A 25264-nucleotide genomic window follows, 5' to 3' on the forward strand; every position below is an offset into this window, starting at 1 on the left:
TCAACTCTTGCCCAAAATTAGATAAATCTACTTGAACTATGGTGTGTTTTTGCAAAGAATTCTACTAGCAGAAAAATGATCTTCTATAGCAAACCATCCTTACTAGACTTTTATAGAGTTGAAATTAAAAATGATCAAGAGTTTCAACCTTTCACTACTAATTAGTGTATTTGTGTTGGTCAAAAAGTTACTCAACATCAATGCAAGTGTTTAGACAGTTTTTGGATGTTTAAACACACCATTTAGACAATTTTTTAGATTTAAAGCTATTTCGTTGTGTTAATTATGTGATTGCTTCCCCCATTAGAAGAATTTTATCCAAAGATTCGTGAAGATGTAGTCTCAGATATCAAGCCTTCAACTTTTTCCTTTCCTTTTTTTTTGTTTTCTTAATAAACCTTGGAAGAAAAGTGTTATAAACAAGCATTTATTTTGAGATAATTGGCATCTGGATTCTGGAGTCATAAAAGTTTAAAAAAAGAGTTGGAATTTTCAATTTTCCCAGCATGAGTTGCTACTTCAAATGCCCCTTACAAACCAAATATTAAACTTGGAAGCTTCTTCTGACATATTGGCCATATGACAGAAGGGTAAGGAGAGCTTTCTTTCCGAAGACGATAGAGATAGATAGGAGGGTGGTGGATTTGAGACATAAAGAGTATTGCGTGTGTTTGAGGAATCCAATAAACAGTGTTTTGTTTACTGCTGTTGTCTCTGTCTCCTTCCTGGAGTGGTGCCAACGAAGAAGAAAAAAAAAAAAAAAAAGGAGTGGAGCCATTAAAGTCAGTCAAAAAGAAAAAGAAAAAGGTAATCAATTACAAGAAACTAAAGCATGAGAGATGCTGGAAATTGAATAGAAAGGAGACAGACAGCAACGTGATTTTGAGCAGTTCAAAATAAAGGGGTACCGCACCATCGTTCAAAAGCAATCGATCTCTAAACTTAAAAACGTGGTGGGCTGGACATTGATTTCATATCATTGAAGAGTAAATAAAGGGAAACAGAATTCCTGTGTTTTAAGTTCAAACATTCCACTTCTCTGCTTAAGCTATCTTGAAACTTGAAAATGTCGAATGAACTTTCGGTAAGAGAAGGCATCAAGATTCCGAAGTGATATTTATGCCTCAAAGATGACCAATTATTTTTTAGAGAGCATGTGTTTAGTCTCTTTAATGAATAATAAGGAGATTCCTACACCTAAAAAGCCAAAACTCAAATCAATATTCAATTTGCTCTTGTTGAAATTAACCTTATGGCAATCATTCCTTCCCCCCTCTGAAATTCATCAATGCCACAAACTCGTGAGTTTCGAACAATCCCATGACCACCCATAATTACTATAGAAGATTCACAGCACCTATTTAATCGAATATATTAAAAAAAAAAAAATCACCTGAAATAATGCAATCCAAACGGAATTGCATGCAGACGAAATTTATTTTGAGTTAGGACAACATAAAAAATTTATGTACTTGATTGAGCAGGTCCGATAATGAATAAGATTCAAAAGCAGCTGAATTTAGAGAAGGCGATAAGTGCATCATTCAAGTGTCCCCTTGAAAAACTGCACACGTACCCCCTCACAGCAATAGTCTACTTCAAACAAAATCAGTAACTACACTGAAAAATTTGTTGCACTATTTCATAATCATATGAACATGTATGCATGATCAGTTGATAAAGAATACCATACCAACATATATATATTATATGTGCATCCAATCTATATTCGATTACCTCCCTCAATGTTGAACTCTGTCTCTCTCTCGACATCTAAATGCTCTTCCAAAACTATTATACTTACAAGTAAACAAAACCTGCACAGCTATACTAGAGCTTTACACAAACCTAAACATATATATACACGACTAATCATGAGAAAGACTGCAAACGAACAGCCACACTTTTTCCTCATCAAAAAGCCCTCCTACAATGCATCAAGACACCGATTCATATGCCCAAAAAGTATCCGGGTCAGGACTGAAGAGAGAAAAATCTTGGATTTCTCGGTTTGCTATGTGCCAATCTACAAATCGAGCCTGAACAACCTTGAATATCAGCAAGATTGTAGGCAAAAGCCACCATTCGTCATCCCCCCTGACATAATGAGATTCAAAAGTTCATTAGACCCTTCAAAAATGAGTTACAAGAGTAAAGACAATTCTCGGAAGTCTCCAAATTAAAAGTCTTTAAGCACAATTGTCACTAGCGAGGGATTTATCAGTCCATCTTTTGGCACCCTCAGCAAAGACGAGGGATAAGCCTTTTGTTTAACCTCTAGCTCTTAGTCAGCAGGAAACTGCTTGTTCTAGCGTAGTAGAGCTAACAATGGTGGAAATAAAGAACAAAAGAAGAGAAAAAAACTGCGCAATTACAGAATCCCACTAACTCATGAAACATAAGCCTTTAATTTGTTCAGTATCATGCGTTTCCATTCTCCCCATATTTTATTTTCTTAGCATATCAACTTTCTACAGCTATATGGTTCCTTTATTGTCTATTACTTGCAACTTGCTATTGCAAGGCTGCACTTGAAAGAAATGCCAAAGTCTTTCTTTAAAGTTCTCTTATCCTTCTTGAATACAAACACGGGTAAATCAACCAAGTTTTTCAAGAACTCAATCGCCTTACCGTCTGGAATTCCATGCATTAGTATCTGGATGGGGCTTCAAATACGAAACTGCATAATGAATTATGCTACAGATAAATGCAACAGCCTGCATACAACGATATAATGATCAGATCAAACTATATAATATGAAAAAAAAAAAAAAAAGAAAACCAACACAACATATATCTTGTGCCTTTTTAATTGTCTCACAAGGATTCTTAAGCCTCAAGTCATATACAAGCAGTTTAATCCCTCGTAATTGTTTGTTTACAACCTGGTTCAAGTACACTCAACAAAGAAATCCCCCATCAATTTCTCCAATTGTTTATATCAAGATCCAGACGTCTTAAAATGATGATATCGTACACAATAGGTGAAAAAGGTGGCCCTCATGCTTCACCATTTAGGCTGGTAAAAAACAAATAATATGTGGGATCGAACTGAACTTATAACCAAGCACTTTTCTGAAGTTCTTTGGACAAGACTAGTTTGTGGGGTCCTGCAGATTATGTCATTTGGATTCAAAAAAAGGTAAATATCTAAGGTTCCCAAATGACCATACACCACTTATGTAAGCAATCCAGAAACCTTAAAGCAGACCATCATTTACAACAGCATAAGTAGTTGAACTAGACATGCTGCACCTCAAACATCACTTACAATATTTGACAATGAGGATGCATTCCACAATGCGTAGACACGAGCAAGTGAAGCTCTCCTGGCACCTTTACTGAATAAGGCATTCAGACCAGCTGGAAAAGTAGAAAGCAATGATAGGGGTAGGATAAGCAGTACAGAAAGAAAAGCCCCAAGTGACATCCAGTAGAACAGAAGCAATATAAGAAGGGTAACGAAAAGGTCTGCCAAGACCATGATAGAGATCAGCAGCTGAATCGTGTCCTGAAACAGAACAAAAACCCAATTTTTAGATGCCAGATAAAAATTCAACCAGCAAGAATCAAGCTTGCGAGTACCTCTCTGCCAACAGGCCTGGTGTTATGCAACAGAAGAGAAAAAGGGAAAAGATAGTCCCTTTTGAAATCCAGTGATTTCAAGGTAATGTCATTTATAAGACCACCATTCTTTCCAGCAGTAGTCCTTTTGCGCAATAATGAATGACTTGTACTCAGATGGCCATGCTGTGCTTTCCGCTGGCATTTATCTATGGTGGCGAATTTTCTGGTCCAAGAAAAAGACAAATTGAAGAATAAGAGCATGAAGTCTGAAATAACTTAGTTAACCAATAAAAGGACAAGTGTTATCACGATCCTTGCGATGAAATGTTAAGATTATCATGAGCAAGTACAGCAGTCCTCAATTTCCTGATATATTAGTTTGCTAGTCATCCGACATAGGAAATGCGGTTAAGTAATTCATCACTTTCACCTTTAACAATTGATAAACTAAAGAAAAAGATAATGTTCCCAAAGAGCTCAAAAATATGAATATCAATAAACAGATCTTTAAAAGCTGGCATCTTCTGTGGCGAAGTTTACACATTTATGTTTGTTTATTAGAATGGATGAAAAAGTTTTCCTCATCAAGTCCGAAAAGATTTTATAGGATCCTACTCATGTAGCGGGTTAGTACATCCCAATCACCAGACTGCCATTCATCACCATCCAACTTTTCTAACTTAGAGTCAACAGAAATAGCTCGAAAGCTTAAAAGTATCAATACCAGGAAAACAGAATGCATCACCATTCAACTTAAGAGGAGGTAGAACTCAAGAAACTTTTAAGTGCCTCTCCCTATGTCTGTCTGTGCATGTGTGTGTGTGTGTGAGAGAGAGAGAGAGAGAGAGAAGCATACACTTTTGTCTCTTAGGTGAAGATATGAAGATTACCTTGAGCACTCATCACCACTGTCCAAAATATCAGACTGGTGGACATCATGGAGAGAATAATCACCAACTATGACCCAAATACCCAACTGATAGTACCCACTAGCAGTGGCTTGGAACCATCCTAACTCAATTTTAACACCATGAAAGTCAAGCTGGGGATTTGCATGACTTCTGATCCAACTAATAACAGGGACCAGAGTAGAACGGATTGATCCCTGCCTTACTGTTCTCAGCTGGGCATTCAACCCCGCAACCAAACGGTTCCAGACAGTTGTAGGAACATGCTAAAAAAATACACAATGATTTACATGTTAAGACAAGCATTGCAAATGAAAGTTTTTTTCATATACTAACAAATGCCATTCTGTAAAGACCTGAGCAAGGAGGTTTGTCAATAGTGTGTCACTGTGGAGATTATAGGGTGACATATAGCTCCCATTCCCACCAAAGATAATAGACATAGGAAATCTCTTCTGCATACTCGTTACAATATCCATACGCTTCTCATCTCCACCAAGGAAGAAATCTATATAAGCAATCATCAGGTCTGGCGTTGCTCCAACCTGCATAATAGCAGCCCAGAACATCAGTCTTGGTAAAAATATGTTACTCCATTTGTTTTTTGACCCTTCACAGTATAATTTAGTCTAACAAAGACTTGGGAAGTTAGTGATTTAGACAGGCTTCCTATGCTTCAACTTATTTTCAACTACAAAAAATGAGATCTGAAATAGACTATTCTGATATTCATACATAAAAAAGTCACACTATATTAGTAAAGAAAACAAAGTCAAACCTTCATTCCTTTGTATAATGCTCGTGATCTGCAGGATCGTAGACAAGAATGATCATACTCAGATTTAACGTACTCCTGAAGACGGTGGACTTTATTTCTCCGACGCCATTGTTTCCAGGACCAGGCACAAGGATACGCAAGAACTGATAATATACTATGCACTGACCCTTCCCACCATTCATATGCAGCAACCAAGTTGATCTCATCAATAAATCTATTGAAAGCATCTTCATACCTGCCGTTAATCACCATTAGCACATATAACCTTGGAAATTTTGCTACATACAATTTTGTTTAAAAAATCTCTCACATTGTCGCTGTATTGGACCAGATAGTTGAAGCTTGAAGCTATGTGAGTCTCAACCAAGTACAATTCATTAGAGAAGAAGTCAAACTTCTGACTCAGAGAAACGGATAAAAGATTGACTTATGTATCTTTGTGAAATATTCATGAATAAGAAGAAACCGAAAATATCGTTAAAATACTTTTACGAGAAGGTTTTATCGAAAATGCGAGACTAATATCTTTCAGGTGTAAAACTCAAAAGATACTAAATAATCATAAATGTAAGAACAGTTTTTTAAAATGACAGAAAAAAATATGTTCAGCAATCAAAATTGTCTTGTAATCAAAGATGTCAAAAGAATTAATAAATTAAACTCCTACATTAAAGGTTCCAAGATGAACGAGGTTTTTTCTTCTAAACCTTTGCCTACTGTCCAAAAAAATTTAGATTACATGTGAATACTTACACAATCTCAACAATTGCATTGGGAGGCGAATAGGGAAGATGCCATGGTTCTCTGAAAGTATTGGGACCCATAAAGTACATCCTGTGGACATGGCTCTGAGTTTCTTCAGCTCTGGTACCTCGGACCTAGATGTTAAGCAAACAAACGACTGTAAATTAAAAATTGCCAATTTTGCAATACTACATAAATGCATCCTAGAACCAAAAAGTTACTGAAGGCCATACCTCAGATAAAGAAAGAAGATAAGGAGAATGATGATGATTTTGGTGCTCAATTGAATTCACATTGACATATGAATATCCTGACCCAATCAATTTGATCCTCAAAGTGCTCAATACTAGAGCTAGAAGGAGTACAAGACACGCCGATAAGAGTGAGAATGGCCAGGGACCTCCAAAAGCATGTATCAGCTCTTCAAAAGGGGTATAGCAGTTGGGCATTCTGTACTTTTCAGATATACATATGTAGGGACAAGCTGATTTGGTAACACCCCCTGTAGCAAATCATACCCAAAATGATTTTTTTTTTTTGGGCATAGCCAAATGAAGTTAGATCTAACATGTCCAATGATGGAGCAAATAATTGAGAAAAAATTCTAAGAAAATTAAAGCTCATTGCATTACATCACCTCGTACATAGACAAAAAATGCACGACTAGGAAGGCGCTCAAGGGGACAAGGTTTGCAGAGATTTTCATCAGATCCTTCAACATCTTTGTATGTGCCAACAGGGCATTCCTAAGAATCATTACATTACCAAATGAAAGTAAATTTCCTCTAAATTAAAATTACATTTTCATACTCTCAGCAGCAAGTAGTTAAACGTGGATCAATCACAAGCTTTAAAAAAAATGCTTGATACCAGATCTGAAGAGGAACTATTTATGAGACAATGGATTCATTCCAGTCAACCTACTCTTATACAGGAATTCATTCTACTCATATACATGCATGTAAAAGAGAACCAGTCAGGAAGAAAAGGTACATTGTCCCATAACAAAGAAAAAAGTTCATAATCACTTGATATTTCCCTTAGCTTGGCATTTATGATAGGCATGCCAAGCAATTCAGCAAAAATTGCAACATTTCAGTAGAAGTTAGTATCCACAAATTGTACTCTTAAATCACATTTTTTCTAATCCTAGCACTCAAAAATGGAGAACATCAGGCAGGAACCAAACTGACAAAGTTAAAGATTTCCTATCTTAAAAAAGAACTCAAACTAGCAGGAAAAAATCACCTTGATTTCCATCAAGAATGGGTCAAGAAATGTGGTGGAACGTATTTCTTTCCTTAAATTGTTAAAATGAACTCTTGGAAGTTTAAGAGCTCAAAACAAAGAGGAAAATTAGGGAGTCTGACATTCAAAAATGTAGATCTCGTTTAATAGCTTAGAAGGATTTGGTATTTTAACTCATCTCCAAAATCTAGGGCTTTGCTTTCTATCCTCCGAAATCAACCCTCGACCAGATATAATGTGAAAAACGAACACTGTATTTTTTTGCCTAGGATTTAAAAGCGTTGTCAAAACTCTTTTCTAGCTTTGTCATCTGGAGAAATAGACATCATGAACTTCAAGTTTCACAGCTTGCAAAAACATCCAAATTTTTGCTGTTAGGATGATTGCTCACGGGTTCAAGGTGTAAAGTAACAGATATGTTACCCCATGCAGAGGACAGGGTATCCAGATGCTCAACAATAGTTTTAGTACGAAGGAGGATATCTAAAGATTCCAACCGTGGGTGGACATTTTCTTTGGTCATCTAGTCAGAAATTGTTTTAAAAGGATTTTCAACCCCCTTTACCTGGACTTCGATCGTGGAAACATCCATAAAAGGTAAAGGGAATTTCTATTTTTCAAATTGTAAGTTCTTTAACTATGATGCCCACTCCAATTCTCTTCATATAGCTGTCTTGAACAAAAAGTAGAACATATTGTACTGCCGTAAAAGTTGAATGAACTTTCAGTAAAGATAGCTCCAACATTTATAAGTAATAGTTATGCCCCAAAGATGACCAATTCTTTGGCACAGAACTTATTGATCTCTTTAGTGGATAAGGAAAAATATAGACTAAAACAGAAGCCAAAACTCAATCAGTAATTTAATTGGTCCTGGTAAAACAACTGACTGCTAAGGTACTACTTCTCAGTCCAAGGGGCAAGCTGAATCAAAAGCAGGATAGTTAGCTACTAGTTCATGTGATTAAATCCAGTTACTAACCGGCTTTGTCTCATAAATCACGCAATAACTCCCTAATATCAGATGTAGGACAACAAGAATTACTGTTGATCTCTAATTGTGGCATAAAAACCACAACCTACCCCCAAACCCCCCCCCCCCCCAAAACAAAAGAAAAATGAAAGAAAAGAAATAGAAAAATGGTGGGATTTTTTTATTAGAATGGGCAATGTGCATAGAGAAAGAGGGTCCAAAAAAGACAATCTATATATTTAGAATTTCTAAGATGGTCCACTGTGAGCTATGGAGTGTGAAATTTAGATAACAAACATTGCTGAACCAAAAACCAGAAAATTTACTCGAAATAAAGGTTAGGGGGGCAGGAGTTAGGAACATCTCTTGCCTCTAACTGCCCGTTCAGTCTATTTTCTCGATCTACATTAACTAAGAAAAGTTCCAAGTAGTAATTTAGAAAGAATTATGCATGTCATCCATTCAAGTGCAAGATGGTCAAGAAAACTGCAGCTAAACAAAGCAGTGGGAAGACAAAGAAATACAGACATACCGTACAAAATGTACCATACAGACCTGTAGGGCACTTTTTCCCAGTAACAGTGCCCTCCTCTCCACGAAGACCACCTCCATTGCCAGCTCCTCCACTGTTAAAATTTGGACGGCAAGTAATGTGAGTCTGGAGATTAGAAACTCTTTTCTTCTACAAGACTATAAATAATCATCTTTTTAGTCATATACCACTGTAATGAAGAATTTCAGAAAAATGTTCATGCATCTCATCTATCCAACCATAGGACCAGTAATAACTGGAGATTTTAACAATATCAATGTTAGATGGTCTACAACTGAAACAGGAAGGATTGAGTTTAAAACATCCTGCCATGAATTTATTGCTATACACCCTCATCTCATTGTCAAAAATCTCAACAAGAAGTATGATCTTCCACAGACCCATCGCATTGTGTTAAGCCTTCGTGGCAAAACAAAAAAACAGTTGAAAATCATCTTTCTCTTGATATTTAGGATTTGTAGGAGTTCAACAAGGTGACAATACGGCATATGACAACTTTAACTAATCCAAAGGATCATGAAACAACATGCACCATTTTCATCTTATGTTTTAATATGAAACAACATGCATCATGGCTGTCCTAAATAAGTGCCACAATTTTCAACGGAACCAAATAAATGAAATTTATTATTGTCACAATATTCGAGAAGAAAACAAATGGGAACTCTTCGTGGACTTTCATCATGAAGATCCTATGTAGCAAAAATAATTGCAGATAACTTGTAAAATGGGATGGACAAGTAGACAAGAAAGATTGGATTAGTAAGAGTGAGAATTGACTTTAACCTATGAAAACAAGAGATTAGTTGAGGGAATGAAGAAAGAGCTTGAAAAAAGAGACCCAGGAAAATGGAAAGAAAAAATTAAAATGCAAAGGGAATTCAAGGGTCTTGACATGTATGCATGCTGTCACTGGAGAAAAGAACACAAGTAAGAATTTAAAAAACATGAATATAAAACAATACGGAGGTTGCAGACAATAAATATGCAGACTAGTACCATTTTCATGACAGTTATAGCCACAATAGCATGTTTTATATTTTTCAAATTCAAAACATCTGGATTTACACTTAACTGTGCTTATGGATCTTTTTTTTCCCCTTGTTTTCCCTTTTTAAATTTTTTTTCCAGAAGTGGTGGGGGGGGGGGGGGGGGGGGGAGGGTGGGATTTAAGAAACGGGAAGGGGCGGGGGGGTTTGAACCCACAACCTCTAAATTCCTGGAGCCTCAACCTTAGCCACTAGACCAAGGCCTCCTCAGCTTGCACTTCTGAATCTCTGGTTGCATGGCAGGATAAAAATACATGTGGATTGTCCTGCTACTTTAATTTGGGACAAACATGAAATAGAAACAGACTATATCTTAAAAAAAAAAAATGAGCATGATCCATAAAAAGTTATAGATCAGATATTAAACATACCTGTTGCTGAGAGTACCATTTACAGTTGCTAGTGGGACGTATTCATTGCCTGCATCTATATTTGACCAGTGAAAATGGATTCTTCCACCTCCACCGCCACCACCGCCGAGAGGTCCACCATGGCCTCCAACAACAGATAAAGAGGAGTTCAAATAAAGGGCAAGTGATTGCAAAAACAGAAGAATTGTCCCACCAGAACCTCCACCAAGTCCTCCAATCAAACTGCCATTACTGTTTGTTGCTGCTTTACGACAGCTTTCACCATCGGACCTCACAGATCCACGAATATCAAGCCTTAGGAGTGGCCACTGGTTAGATCCCATTACTAGCAAAGACAAAAGATTGAACACCAAGAACTGGTAAGGTAACTTGTTAAAAATAACAAGGATCAGAAAAACTTGGGTAGATCACTATTTTCTAGGCTCCTAATTTGTGTACAGGGAATTCTATATCGATATTACATAATCAGTACTTTAGACATTTCTGCCAAGTAGAAATGCAGAACCTTTTTCTTTTGTTTTGGAAGTGAAATAAAGTTATGCACTCTTTCAAGTTAAAGCTGGACCCTTAGCAGCAGATTATCCAACTTTCCTTCAATCTGTCAAGCCTATAAAATCACTATATGCTTCAAATAGCTTCTTTCTCTCAAGTAGATTCCTTTCCCAATTTCAATATCAAGATAAGAAATGTTATGCAGTCATGTCCTTCCTAGATGAATGAGTATATTTTAGATGCTTTAAACTTGAAAAAACAACTAACAGCACCTTCAAAGAAAAAACAACAATTTTCATATAAGCAAAATAAAATAAGAACAATAATTTACTCGAACTGGTTACCAATCATCCCCCCTCCAGAGATATTTCCACATGACAGGTTTGGAACCTCAGAACCACTTCCTAATTCACAAGGAAGATCTGCTCTACCATATCTCTGGCCACCTTTACTGAGGATCCCGTTATAAAATCCAGAGCCCCCTCTTCCTCCATGTCCAGCACCACCACCAGCCCCATGTGAGTAGTTTCCCTGACCAACACCACTACTGCAACCTGTATAGCTCAAAATCAGATAAGAATCTTCTATGCATAATCCTTTTGTTAAAGCATGGATTCTGATTTGATTAATGATGTCCAAAGAAACCAAACAAAGCAAATGTGAAAGCATTGTAAACAGAACAGAGATTATGCACAAACAATATTACCAAACTCTGATGCAGTTATCATGCCAATACTGTCCACAATGACAGTTCTTGCCCTGTGGATGTGAATAATGCTCCCCATAATTACACCACTCACAAGAATGTCTTCAACACGACAAATCTACCAGAAGTGCACACAAGAGAGAATTAGTCTAAAAAACAGCAAGGAATTGTGTGAAAATACTTTTCAGCCCAAGAAAAAGAGGATTTACATCAGCAACGTAAAGAAAACCACAAATAGAGAAACTTGTGGATAATTTAATTATGGTTGAGGAGATAAATGGACTACATAGATTATCAGAGAGACAAGTTTATGCAAAGGGAATCACAACTGATTCCTCCTTAAACTCTCCCACAGGATAAAAGGTAAACCTTAAAATTGATTTCTCTCTTCTCTTGGACAAAAGGTAAACCCTAAAATTGTTTTCTCTCTTCTCTCCTGTTTTATTCTTTACACGCTTACGACTGACAAACTATGAACCACAATATCAATCTTGTGAAGCGTCTTCGTAAATGAACCACGTACTAAGAAGCTACACATAAGTACTGATTCATCTTCAAGTTAATTTAAAGGGAGAAGACAACACATAACCCATACTAGATATGAATAATAGAATTGTTGTCAAGAGGTAAAATTGAGGCCAAATCTGTTCATGTTTCTGGTCAACTTCACAGGTCTAGCTTTGGATCCAAATTTCCCCATCCACAGGATAACTTGTGGCACTACAAAAGGGTATACCTTCATTTTATACTGACATTGTTCCGATACCCCAGCATAGACTAACCAGCTGTGAATAAGCTACAAAGCCATACAACCTTCGACTCTATATATTGAAAAAGAAAAAAAAAACACTCAACTTGCTTAGCATATTGTGAAAGGAAGAGGAAAAATAACACCAAAGAAAGACCACTTACTTGCAGTGAGAAGCTCAATGTATAATTAACATGACAATCATCTGGAGGGGTAATCAAATCCACTGGGCAGTCAGAGCTCTCACAAAGAGATTTTGTTACCCTATTTGAAGGGTTAGATAGCTTATATCAAACTTGTAAACCAGCAAGAAATTGAAATCACTGAAACACCTTTGAGCTTCAAAAATGAACACCTAGTGTTTACTTACATGCTTCTACTGCTACCATTGTCCAGTGGAGCTTGAAGCAAAGATCCTGGGCCAACCTGAAAGAAATACGTCGTCTTGTTGGGTAAACATACAGAATCAACAGTTGTGTATCCAAGAAACAGCTCACAATAGTGAAAACCAAAATGATTTTAAACTTGGTTACATAATTTTAACATTCAAACTATTTAGCATGAAAGGAGAATAAACATAACTGAACCAATTTAATTAGCAGAAAACAAAATTGGAGAATGAGGACAAAACGCCAAGGACTTGGTCCTTTTCACAACAGGTGAGAGCACCACCTCTCATTAGCAAAGAATCAGAATTTGTTACTCACATATAAACACCCTTCCTAGAAGTATTCTAAGCAATTATTGAGAAGGTGAGACAATATAAGACTGTATCAAAATTATAATTCTTTAAAGAAGGTGAGAATTATATTGTAAAATGACGGGCTGATGTATTGATTGGCGGCAGGAGCAGCAAAATCCCTTTCCCCGCCGCTAATCAACAACAATAAGATAGTATTAGTTAATCTAGTGTCCCTTATTCTTAAGAATTAAACATTTCGAATAATTTGCTATCACTATCGAGTTCCCCCTTCATGCGACACATCTTGTTAAATCTCACTAACAGCAGCCTATTCTGATTCAAGATCCAAATGGTAGCCAAGCAAACCGTGCATTAGGAACTATGAGCAAAATTACAGCTGAATTAGAGCTTTGCCACCACGGTTTTCCCTGTGGCCACAACATATTAAGATTTGTTTGCATTTTCAATACATTCACATTCAAGTGAACCTCTGGACAACTCAAGCTTTACTGGCAAAACAGATACTCACCCTAAAACTCAGTAGAGACTCTGCTACACATCCAACATTCAGATATTTGAAGTAAATCAGCAAATTTTGGTCTAGGTTCTTACCGTAATGTTATAAAATAGGGACAAGGAAACTCGTTGGCCTTTGATTGCATCCCCATCACCAGTCAATTCAAGAAGTCCCTGCCCATAGAGAGCCAAATTTGCATTTGAACTGATGATAGAGTTGCCCTGAAACAAAGGAGATCAGTGCCTCTGAATATAACCGGAAACTATATTTCCCTGATGTCTATGTGCAGCACACTTGGATAAGCTACCTTCAGAACTGCAAGATTCCGGACCTCAAGGACAGAAGTGGTAACAACTGTATTTCCACAACCGTCAACTTCAATTTTGGAGTTCAACATGAGCAACATTTTAACAGCAACTCTGAGTGCACCATACACCTGCAATAGATTACCATATCAATGAACATATTACGAACAGTACATGGATTTTACTAGCATCATTCTGTCTCAAGGCCAAAAGAACAGCACCTGACATAAGTATTTACAACTTCATGTCTTTTACTGTCACAGGGCAACAAACAAGCATCGAAGTTGAGATAGATGAAATAATGATATATTTGCACAGAACAAAATTTTATCAAAATTTGGATACTATCCATAGGATTGGACCTCCACCTAGTGCACATATAGACCAAATATTACAGAATTTCAGTTCCGGTAGATTTTCTTCTAAAGGTCAACCATTATAAGTGAGCATACAAGGTCTTGCTGCAGATCTGACATGGAAACTTAGATGTGCTTGGTCCAAACCCCTGAAGGTAATCGGCTTCCAAACTCTACAAAATCATGTCCGACAATACCAGGAGTCAGTTTCAAGAAACAGGCAACATCCAGTGCCTTCCTAGTTGTGCACTAAATTATGCACTGTTTATAAATAGTCCAGGGATTTTCCAAGTTAAAATCAACGCTGCAGGGTGGAATGAATCCATCCTTTTAGATGTCTACAGTGACATATGTCATGCTAGAAGAGAAAATTCCATACAACATTACCATCAATTGGCAATTGCTGCAAGCTCTGGTGCTCAAGGTCCAGAAATTCTTGTAGACATGCAGACTTTTTTCTTTTTCTTATAATATGTTCTCTACATTTGCAGTCCTTTCAATACATAATTAGGTCAAATCCAGTAATAAAGTGATTTGCAAAGGTGAAGATTATTCAGCACTTATAAAAGAAATTCCTAGCAACTTACTAAGTGAAAAATCTGTAGTTCCAATAAAAGACTTAAAAGTAAGACTAATCCTCTAATGCTCTTTTGAGTTCATAATTCTGAATATGTAAGTCTATCTTAACATGCTTGCACAAACATTGGCTATCTCCTAACTCAGCAAGCATAAAATAAGTATGCACCTCAGAGGCCCAAGCATGGCATATATTTCTCTCTTTCTTTTTACATAAACCGTTATCTTCGATCATGTTCAGAAGTAAAGCAACACTGTTAGCTATGTTTAGCGTCACAATAAACTCACAATACCAGCTTGTGTATTGTCAAGAGAATATAAGTATTCTTGTAGATAATAAATTAGTAAGGGTATTCTTGTAAATAGTTTGTTAGGTTTGTACTCCTATAAATACTAGTTGGTCACTCATAATACGGTGACTAGATGTTTTCCTCCCAAAATACCAGTTGACATGGTATCAGAGCAAAAGTCCTAGGGTTAGGGTTAAACATCTAGCAAAAGTCTTGACGCGATACTGTTCATCGCGCACTGTTCACGCGGTACTGTTCATCGCGATACTGTTCACCCCGGTACTATTCACGCGCACTGTTCACGGCGCACTGTTTATAGCGAATTTTGATTGCTGTTTTGTTTGAAGTGCTATTCGCTATGGTTGAAAGTTTTGCTAATGGGGTTACCACTGATCAAGTTAAATCAAGTTCTTCAGCACATAGGTCCCAGAAAACTGTTATTATATCCGAGGAAGATTATGTTAAATTCTTACAGTACCAAACTACAAGTCACGCATCTCTTCCCTCTCAAACTAGTATAGTACAACACAACCCTATCCTCAGCTCCTGACAAATAAATATCACTCCTTTTGGAACAGAATGAAGTACTATTAGGTGACCCAATAGGCTGAATCTTTCCAGATTTCAACCACTCTTTTGCTTCTTTTCCCCCAAATTGTTTACTCAATAACGCTTTTCGATAACTCGAAACCACATTGGGGTCTAACTTAGCCAGCAAAGACTCCTCAGACAAATGCTGCCACAATGGCTTGGAATCCGAATGCTCAACAAACTCATAACTCCTTTCCAACTCATTTGCATCAAAATCTTTCGTCATAGACCCCAAATCAAAAGTCTTAGACTTGCTACACAGAATGGGCTTTTTAGGGGATTCACCAGGAGGATCAACCACATCAAAATCTAACTCGTCGAGGCCTTCCATGAGCTCCCAAGTGTTGATAACCGAGTCAGGGGATAAAGGGTCGCCAGAATCATTTACATTTGGAGGTTTAACAATCTGGGCAGTCACCGTCGAATTCACAAAATCTTCAGCATCAAAATTAGGCTTTGGAGGGTCAACGAGGACTAGAGAACCATAGGTGGTTGATGTGAGAGAAACCAAATGGTTAGTATCCCCTTTGCAAAGAGGAAGATGGTGGAGGGCATGAGCATAATGGTCTTTACTTTCTCAACTTTAATGGTCCGATAGCATGTCCTGCTACTGTTTCTCCTCTTGAAATTCACTGTCGTTTAGGTCATCCGTCTTTACAAAATTTGAAAAAGTTGGTTCCTACTTTGAATCAATTATCTTCGTTAGAATGTGAGTCTTGTCAGTTAGGAAAGCATCATCGTGTTTCTTTTGCTCCTAAAGTCAATAAACGGGTTTCTGAACCCTTTTTGTTAGTTCATTCTGATGTTTGGGGTCCTAGTCGAGTCACTTCAAAGTTAGGTTTTAAATATTTTGTAGTCTTTGTTGATGATTTTTCCAGAGTTACATGGCTTTATTTAATGAAAGATCGTTCAGAATTATATTCCATTTTTTGTGCATTTGTTACAGAAATAAAGAATCAATTTGGTGTGCCTGTGCGTATACTTCGCAGTGATAATGCGAAAGAATATTTTTCCACTCCTTTTAATACCTTTATGACTAAGTCTGGTATTATTCATCAGTCCTCTTGTCCTCACACTCCACAACAGAATGGAGTTGCTGAAAGGAAAATTGGACATTTAATCGAAATTGCTCGAACACTGTTGTTGCACATGAATGTGCCCAAACAATTTTGGAGTGATGCAGTTCTAACTGCATGTTATTTAATTAATCGCATGCCATCTAATATTCTTGAAGGTCAATTACCTCACTCCATTCTTTTTCCTCATGAACCTGTGTTTAAATTGCCTCCTCGTATTTTTGGATGTGTCTGCTTTGTTCATCAGCTTGCTCCCGGGGTGGATAAATTAGATTCTCGTGCTATTAAGTGTATTTTCTTAGGATATGCACGAGCGCAAAAAGGGTATAGATGTTACAGTCCAGTTTTAAATCGATTTTTTACTTGTGCTGATGTTACTTTCTTTGAATCCACTCCGTATTTTATCAAACAAAGTATGTCTTGTGAGTTAGACCAGTGTCCCTCTTTTTCCTCTAGAAGAGATGTCTGCTTTGGAACAAAATGGTACTTGGGATCTTGTCCCTCGTCCTTCAGGTAAGCCTGTTGTTGGTTGTAAATGGGTGTACACTATAAAAGTGCAGCCTAATGGTTCTATTGATAGATTGAAGGCTCGGCTGGTAGCTAGAGGATTTACTCAGGTGTATGGAGTAGATTACTTAGAAACTTTTTCTCCTGTTGCAAAGATTACCTCTGTTCGTCTTCTTATCTCTTTGGCAGCCACTTATAATTGGCCATTGCATCAGTTGGATGTGAAAAATGCATTTCTGCATGGAGATTTGAAAGAAGAGGTATATATGGAACAACCTCCTGGATTTGTTGTTCAGGGGGAGAATCCGCGGTTGGTTTGTCGTTTGAAAAAATCCTTATATGGATTGAAACAGTCTCCGAGGGCTTGGTTTGGCCGGTTTAGTAGTGTTGTCATGGAGTTCGGTCTGACAAGATGTGGAGTAGATCACTCTGTATTTTATCGGCATTCTAATGCTGGTAAAATTTTATTAGTTGTTTATGTGGATGACATTGTGATTACAGGTGATGATGTTGTGGGGATTCAGAAACTTAAATCCAATCTGCAGGCAAACTTTCAGACAAAGGATTTAGGTCATCTACAGTATTTTCTGGGTATTGAGGTAGCTCGGTCTAAATATGGGATTTATTTATGTCAAAGAAAATATGTACTCGATATGTTGAGTGAAGTTGGGATGTTAGGTTGCCGACCTGTGGATACTCCTATGGATCCAAATGTGAAATTAGCAGGAGATCAAGGTGCATTACTTGATGATCCTAAGCAATATCGAAGACTTGTGGGTAAATTAAATTATCTCACTGTAACGAGACCTGACATTTCGTTTGCAGTGAGTGTTGTGAGTCAATTTCTTGATACCCCTCGTACTAGTCATTGGGATGCTGTTATACGGATTCTCAGATATCTTAAGAGTGCTCCTGGAAAAGGGTTGCTGTATCAAAATCATGGACACACTGATATTGAAGGATATAGTGATGCAGATTGGGCTGGTTCTGCCTCAGATCGAAGATCGACTACAGGATATTGTGTGTTTGTTGGTGGTAATTTAGTGTCGTGGAAGAGTAAGAAGCAAACAGTTGTATCCAGATCAAGTGCAGAATCTGAATACCGCGCTATGGCTCACACTGTGTGTGAGTTGGTTTGGTTGAAGAGCATATTACTGGAACTTGGGTTTGAGCATAAACAGCCTATGAATTTAGTGTGTGATAATCAGGCGGCTGTTCATATTGCATCTAATCCAGTGTTTCATGAAAGGACAAAACATATTGAAGTTGATTGTCATTTCATTCGAGAGAAATTGCTTGACGGGGTCATCAAGACATCTCATGTACCGTCTGTAGATCAATTGGCTGATGTGTTTACCAAGAGTTTAGGGGGTTCTAGGGTGAAATACATTTGTAACAAGTTGGGTGCTTATGATATATATGCTCCAACTTGAGGGGGAGTGTCAAGAGAATATAAGTATTCTTGTAGATAATAAATTAGTAAGGGTATTCTTGTAAATAGTTTGTTAGGTTTGTACTCCTATAAATACTAGTTGGTCACTCATAATACGGTGACTAGATGTTTTCCTCCCAAAATACCAGTTGACATGTATATTAAATGCAGCAACTGACACAAGTGAACCTTTTTACCTTTATCACAGAAAAACTCATCAGCAGTTCCTCGGCTACAAGCTCAAATTCAGAGACTGGATAATCAGACAACCCAAAACTGATGCTGCTTCCATAAAGTAGGCTAATTTGGCCTCTAACCTTCATAAAGAGCAGATGTTAAAACAAAAGATAAGCAGATGTCAAAAAGTTAATCCATGAGTCTGTTAAACACTTAACATAATTAAGAGTATTTCAGATGTAGACAGTCTATCCCCACAGGTCAGCATACTTGCTAGTTTCTAAGTCATTTCAGAGCCCAAAAGTCTAGAACTATGTAGATTTGGATCGCTATTTTTTGACTATGCAAGAAAATAGTAGGAATGATTTTTTCCCTCCTCCATAGTAAAATCTTGATATTTGTTAACTCTTTTGCAACAAATTCTGATGTACATTGTACATCAAATATCACTAGGTGAACATTGATATTGCATTCTGTAAGTTCACAAAACAGGTAAACTAAACATGTTGCCTTCATTAACATATCCAGTGGTGAAAGCATGTCAACTAATGAATAATTAGTAAACCAATTAATCCCTGCCGACATCCTATATAAGACTACTATAGAAACTCACTAAAGAGCTCAAGAGCAAAGAAATAATCCAAAAGAGAAGAGCTGACCAAAAGACAATGACCCTGGTTAAGATGTGAAAATTACCACAAAAATATCAACCCATCAACAAGGAGTCTTTTAAAAAATGGTCTCAATTCAGTCCTCTTTAATTTCAAGTTCCTTGGTGTAGCAGAAATTCCCACCATTACAGACTTCATTCCAGGTCTCATTAAATTCCAGCATCAAGTTCCAAAAGAAGAATGATGGCAATAGATATAAAAGTGTTAAACTTTCTGATCCAACGTATAAAAAGGTAAGACATTTTTATGAGCAATAATTCAGATCAGGGTGAGTGTGTGTGTGTGTGTGAGAGAGAGAGAGAGATTTGCATAAATGTCCCTCACACAAAAAGATCTATATCACAGTCATGTAGCGGACACGAAGGAATGAAATTATGACTAGAAGATATATGGAGACATTCATTTATTTTATTGTAAAGGAATATGATTTAAAGAAACACCTGAACTCTTGTCCAGAGCAAAGGCACCAAAACTTTAGCATTGTTTTCCACATAAACATTTGTCCAGAGAGGACTAGTAGAGAAATCCAACAAAGGAGTCTCTGTTTCGGTAGTAATATTGTCATTACTAACTCGCAGACTCAGTACAGATGCATCAAAATAAGTACCCGCTGCTCCAGCATTCAGTTGGCATCCACTACTGAAACCACCTGCCAGCGAACCCAGATCATGTAACTTAAGCTAATTCTGAATGCAGAGATAAAACACTGGAGGAAAAGGGAATCCACAAAGCAACACATATTTTCTTTTACAGACATACCAGGGAGAAGCAATGATAGCTATTGGAATTTCCAAAGGATTTAACAAGGAATTTCCATTGGAGTTCTATTTGTTTCAATGTGATGGCAAGACATAAAGCATTCCTCATAATTGTGTCAGACAAACATTTCATCTTCTGGTCTGATGGGTCATTTCATCTTAATCATAATTGTTGGGGTTCAGTAGCAGAATCCAATTAGTCTACAATTTCTTAGTATTGCTTTATATTCCGTATTACAAACTGACAAAAATCACAAAAAGATGTATTAGTCTGGCAAGACGATTCATAATTACTAGAAGTCACCTTCAGTTGTCGCCCTTAATTAATCCAAGCAGCCAGTTACCCTCAACAACAACTTAACAGCAATTCTATATCTACCCAAGGTTCAGCACTTTAAAATTAACTTCCATAACTTCCATTTAAAATTAACCACTTTATCATGGGAATTGAATAATGAGAAATTTTTATGGGCAATTCTACCAGTGATCTTAATTAATTATTTGCAACAGTGGACGATGAATGCAAAATCGTAGAAAATCATTTCAACATGTACGCGTCAAAAGCTCGAATTTCCTCGAGAAAGAAAAAAGATATACTTGACTAAATCAAAATACTGGGAGGATACATTTATAGGATTTCCAATTTAGAAATAAAAAAATAAAGTGCTCCTGGTTAATGGCCAATTCTAATCCTGTTCGTTCTTAACCTTCATGCTAGAACCCAGCCTTTTTTTAAAGCATGAAGCTTTCAATTTACATGGGCATATCTTTGAGAGCAGATTTATACGTTGGTATTGGTCTGTATGTACATGGATTTCTACAGGTGTGCTGGCTTGTGTTATCCATCGCTGTCTGTGTGTGTCACGGCATATCAGCTTTTACAGAAGTATCACCGAGAAGCTTATTGGTATGATTCACTAGAAGCAGATACCAAGAATATCAAACCAATAAAGCTAAATGGTCCTATTTAATCATCTGATCGATACGCAACAAAATAGAAAGTCTTTAAGTTCCTATCAAACAGATATACATACATATATATATATATATATATATCAAACCCACTATTCCAAAAAGCGTCACTGTTGATGGAAGTGAGAGTCCAATAGAAGAAGGAACCAACGACTTTACTAGAAAGAACTAGATTCAGCTGAAACCAATACATACCATGCACGGTGACTTTTACATCTTCTTGTTTGCTGTAACAATTCAGAGAAATCCTTCCTCCTCCCCCACCACCCCATCCTCTACCACCAGCTGCACTGATGATACCAAATCCCTTCCTGCATACAAAAACTCATGCAACAGTTACGAGAGGCATGAAATTGGAAACAAAAAATTCATCTGATTGCTGCTTGCGGAACTATTGTATATATCTATGTAGTTATAACACTATAATTAACTGAAAAAAGGTCTGTTCGTGGAGGTTGTTGTAGTTTTCATTTTAATGTTTGCATTCAACTGTAGTCACATTTTCGAGTAAAATTTACTGAAATTAGACAGAGTAGGGACAAGAAGAAAATTAGAAGATTACTGTTGAAAAAAATACTCTTTTGCCACATTTTGTTGTATATACAGTCCACCTTGTCCAGAAGTCTTACAGTATGTTATTGTCTGATATCTTCCTACTGGAGCCCCTACCTTCTGCCTCTTGTATTCATTATCCTAATTGATATGACACGACTTTTCTTCCGACTGCTACTTTTGCCATTAAGTAGTTATATTTGTTCTTGCTTTTTCACATGACAACTTTACCATCTCCTAAAAATAAACCAGTTCACAAGTGCTACTGGTTCATAAATGCCACATTAAGTGTTGGTTCTTAACGACGATAATTTGTCCTGTATTTGATATGCTTTCCTTTGATGCATAAGAAACCTAATCAGCACCCATAAAACAACTAACATATTTAGGAAACAAGACAAAGTACATGACAAAGAAGCAGACTGTGTAAAAGGTGATCTAGTTTCTTTAAAAATTACTTGTGAACAGAGTTGCCACAAATGTCACTCTGGAACCATAGCATATGACTTCTATGAGATTCAAACTACTAGACCAATAGTTCTAAGCAACATAGAAAACAAGATCTTTTACCTTAACTTCATTTACATCAATCACCTTCTGAATCCAGAGAAGAAGAAGAAGAAGAAAGGAAAAAAAAATCTTTTTTTTGGTGTTTGTTGTTGGTGGGGGCTGGGGGGGGAGCCTTGCATGGAAATCACAGATTGAACAGTTTTTGTCATTCAGGATTATAGCATAATGCTCAAATTGAATTCATTGAGCTATTTCATTTGCACAAAAAGTAGTGGGTATGATATGGTGTTTGTTACACTCATAGGCCTGCCTTTTCTTTCATGCTGGGAAGTCCTTATATTCTTTTGTTAGCAGACAGCTTGACAGCAACAATTGATTTACCAGCATTCTGGAAAAACTAAAAAGAAGAACGAAAAAGAAACAGCGACATTGAAGTAGTCAAATCAGAAAGTGACTCACAGCTTCTTTGCACGAATAAATATGCTACCACCAGATCCTCCTCCCCCCTCTAGTCCTCCATCCCCACCTTCTGCAGTTACAGATCCATTTATAGACAAAACATCCTTAACATGAAGTAAAATTCGTCCTCCACCCTTTCCTCCAAACTTATGTTGGTCAGACATGCTGCCACCCTTACTCCCATAACACCATGGTTTGGACAGACTAGACCAACAGTAAACATCACCACCCCAAAAACTTGTCTCATTAGATTTCAGACAGGATGCTCCGCGGCCACCATGGCCTCCACCGGCTCCGTCATTGCCAACGGGTGTCCCACTGGTCTGAGAAGGCGGTGACCCAGCCAACGCTGTCGTGTTTATAGAAGATTCAGCCCCCAGAGTCAGATTGCCAGCAGCAAAGACAACAGAACCAGCAATTATGGCCGCATTATTTCCCACTTTAATATTGCCAGATAAATTGAAATGTATAATGCATCCTTTAACAGGGCAAGCAATTGAAACGCTAGGAAGTATCTCCAAGTTTCCAGTGCCGAAAACATGAATATCAGAATTCACAAAAAGGTTTGAATTCAACAAGCAAGTGGTATCAAATGATCCAACACCCTCTAGGTCCTCACAAGATAAAAAATCATTTTTCAGGGACGTGTATCTTGGTTGTCGAATGCCAAAAGCATAATTCTTTTTGGACCTATTACCTAAAACTGGCCAAGACTGAGGATCCAACGTCTTTCCTAAGTCAGCTGGCTGAGTTATATATTGCCCCAAACAGAAAGATAGCACACTAATCAGAAGATGTCCAGACAAAACACACCAGGAAAGCAAAGATTGAGTGTGCACTGGACACATCACAGCTGACTAAGAAAGCAAAATGTATCACTTCCAATACATGAATGAAAATGCTCAAATCCCGGTCTACTGCTCAGCTTGGTAAAATCTGTAAAATCTAAGCAAAACCAAAATATTGCTTTAGATTATCTTCAGCGGTCATATAGCCCCTTATGTATCAGAGATAGACCATTCATCATCAAGACTGTTCCACGAAGTCCCAGTCCGGGAAGCCAATTACATTCAACATATCCTGCAAATTAGAACCTTTTCTTGAGTATTATTTTTACAAAAAGAGATCAATCATATAGAAAATTCCTAAACATAGAAGATACACAAAGTTTGGCCATCTTGGAAGCTATTCAAATATGCTGTAATCCCGATGCTACATTTGCATTGTTAACCCAAAAAAAAGAAAGGACATAAGAAAGAGTAGTTAATGAAAAGTTGGGACCCTTTCATCCCCCAGTTCCCCCAACCCTCAACCACCCCCCCCCCCCCCCAAAAAAAAAAAAAGAGAAAACGTGGCAGGGGTGAAGGGACAATCTTGGAGCTAAACTCATGCCGGCAGAGCAAAAGTATGCATTTGAGTGAATAAACATATATAATTGGATATCTGTATCTTTTATCTACAATTTGTTTTCTACATGTTACTAAGATAATTGATAGAAGAACCACAAATTTTCTCTTTTTTTACTTACTTCCCTGGTAGTCCAGAAAATTCTAACAAAAAAAAATAGAAGGAAAAAAACACTTATTCATCGATTCCTAATTAGACAACAAAAACGCTAAAAATCAAGACGCATAAGAATTGAATTTGAGACGCGGCGAAAGGCAGGGTACAAAAACACAAACATCAGAAACAACCAATAAAAGAAGCACACAAGACAAAACCCGAGAGAACTTCACTAACATGTAAATGAAGAATCGATTCCGCATTGGCGATCACGCCGGTAAATCATTTCTTCAAGTAATGCAGATCAAAAAACACAAAATTTACTCAACAAACAAACATTATATCCAAAAAAAATCAAATACAGGTATGCATATTTATACGCATGTAAGTATATACAACATCAAATTCCTCATTTTCAAACTAAATTTCACCTAAACATGAACTAAATTCCCATACTAACTACAAAGTTAGTGAATTTTCACTTACCAGGAGAGAACGGAGAATTCTGGAGCGTTCAATAAAATTGACTCTTTCGTCTTCCTATCTTTGCGTATACTTGTATATATACACCTCTCTTCCTTCATCAATGAATTTCTCGGCGTTTCTTATATTTGTTTTTCAAAAAACCAAAAAAAAAAAAAGGAGCGAGACTGAGTGACGTATTGGATAGTGATGGTGACTGGACGGAAGCTTTTCCCCTTTTTCCTTTACATTACTTTATGGTTTTGGATTAGATTGAAAGGAATTCAAACGGAGAGAATGGAGAGTGATGAAAAAAAGAGGAGTAGAGCAAGGAGGCTCTAGTGCGTGAGTGTGTGTAAGAAGAATGATGAAGCGAAGAAAGCAGAGCAGACTGAAGAAGACTGAAGAAGAAGGAGAGAAAGAAGAGAACAAAAAAGGAAGGCAGCAGAGAAAAGAGTCATAAAAGAGTCCAACTCACTCAGGACTCAACACAGTGCTGTGCTGGACAGACTCCGTTTTAGATCCACAGTGTGTCCAGTGACTTTCCTCACTTTCGTGTCCCTCCTCTCTCGCTTTCCCGTACACAATTCTCCTCCTTTTTTGGGTAAACTTCTGATATGCCATTGGTTTCTGATCTTCTTGTTGATTTTTTGGGATTTGTTGGGATTTTTTTTTCTTTTTCTTTTCTTGAACCTTCGGTAGAAAAGGTCCCGTTTAGATTATTATTTTTT

General features: G+C 37.2%; 2 protein-coding genes across 2 annotated transcripts; both read right to left on the minus strand.

Moving 5' to 3' along the window:
• Nucleotides 1-1674: 1674 nt before the first annotated feature.
• Nucleotides 1675-25020, minus strand: LOC113703209 (uncharacterized). The gene is made up of 23 exons (XM_027224500.2): nucleotides 24558-25020; nucleotides 22569-23648; nucleotides 21243-21358; nucleotides 19758-19966; nucleotides 18667-18786; nucleotides 13644-13772; nucleotides 13432-13557; nucleotides 12508-12563; nucleotides 12302-12401; nucleotides 11390-11507; nucleotides 11028-11237; nucleotides 10192-10516; nucleotides 8751-8844; nucleotides 6635-6743; nucleotides 6231-6499; nucleotides 6007-6131; nucleotides 5254-5488; nucleotides 4832-5020; nucleotides 4458-4741; nucleotides 3586-3790; nucleotides 3272-3511; nucleotides 2632-2717; nucleotides 1675-2097 (listed from the first exon to the last, which is right to left on the minus strand). Exons 2-23 carry the CDS (start codon nucleotides 23414-23416, stop codon nucleotides 1938-1940), a joined length of 4353 nt encoding a protein of 1450 aa, XP_027080301.1. The 5' UTR covers nucleotides 23417-23648; nucleotides 24558-25020; the 3' UTR covers nucleotides 1675-1937.
• Nucleotides 15333-18625, minus strand: LOC140012902 (uncharacterized protein At3g28850-like). Its single transcript, XM_072061425.1, has 2 exons — nucleotides 18616-18625; nucleotides 15333-16021 (listed from the first exon to the last, which is right to left on the minus strand). The coding sequence occupies exons 1-2, from the start codon at nucleotides 18623-18625 to the stop codon at nucleotides 15333-15335; spliced, it is 699 nt and encodes a 232-aa protein (XP_071917526.1).
• Nucleotides 25021-25264: the final 244 nt, after the last annotated feature.

Source organism: Coffea arabica, chromosome 8e, assembly GCF_036785885.1.
Source record: "Coffea arabica cultivar ET-39 chromosome 8e, Coffea Arabica ET-39 HiFi, whole genome shotgun sequence".
Lineage (NCBI taxonomy): Eukaryota > Viridiplantae > Streptophyta > Magnoliopsida > Gentianales > Rubiaceae > Coffea > Coffea arabica.

Excerpts from the sequence above, each read along its gene's own strand:
- LOC113703209 (XM_027224500.2), bottom strand. The coding sequence starts at position 23,416 with ATGTGTCCAGTGCACACTCAATCTTTGCTTTCCTGGTGTGTTTTGTCT. Across the intron at positions 21,359-22,568 it reads TTTATTCGTGCAAAGAAGCT|GAAGGGATTTGGTATCATCA; the intron begins GTGAGTCACTTT and ends TTTTGTATGCAG. Across the intron at positions 10,517-11,027 it reads CTCTGGAGGGGGGATGATTG|TAATGGGATCTAACCAGTGG; the intron begins GTAACCAGTTCG and ends TGTCTTTGCTAG.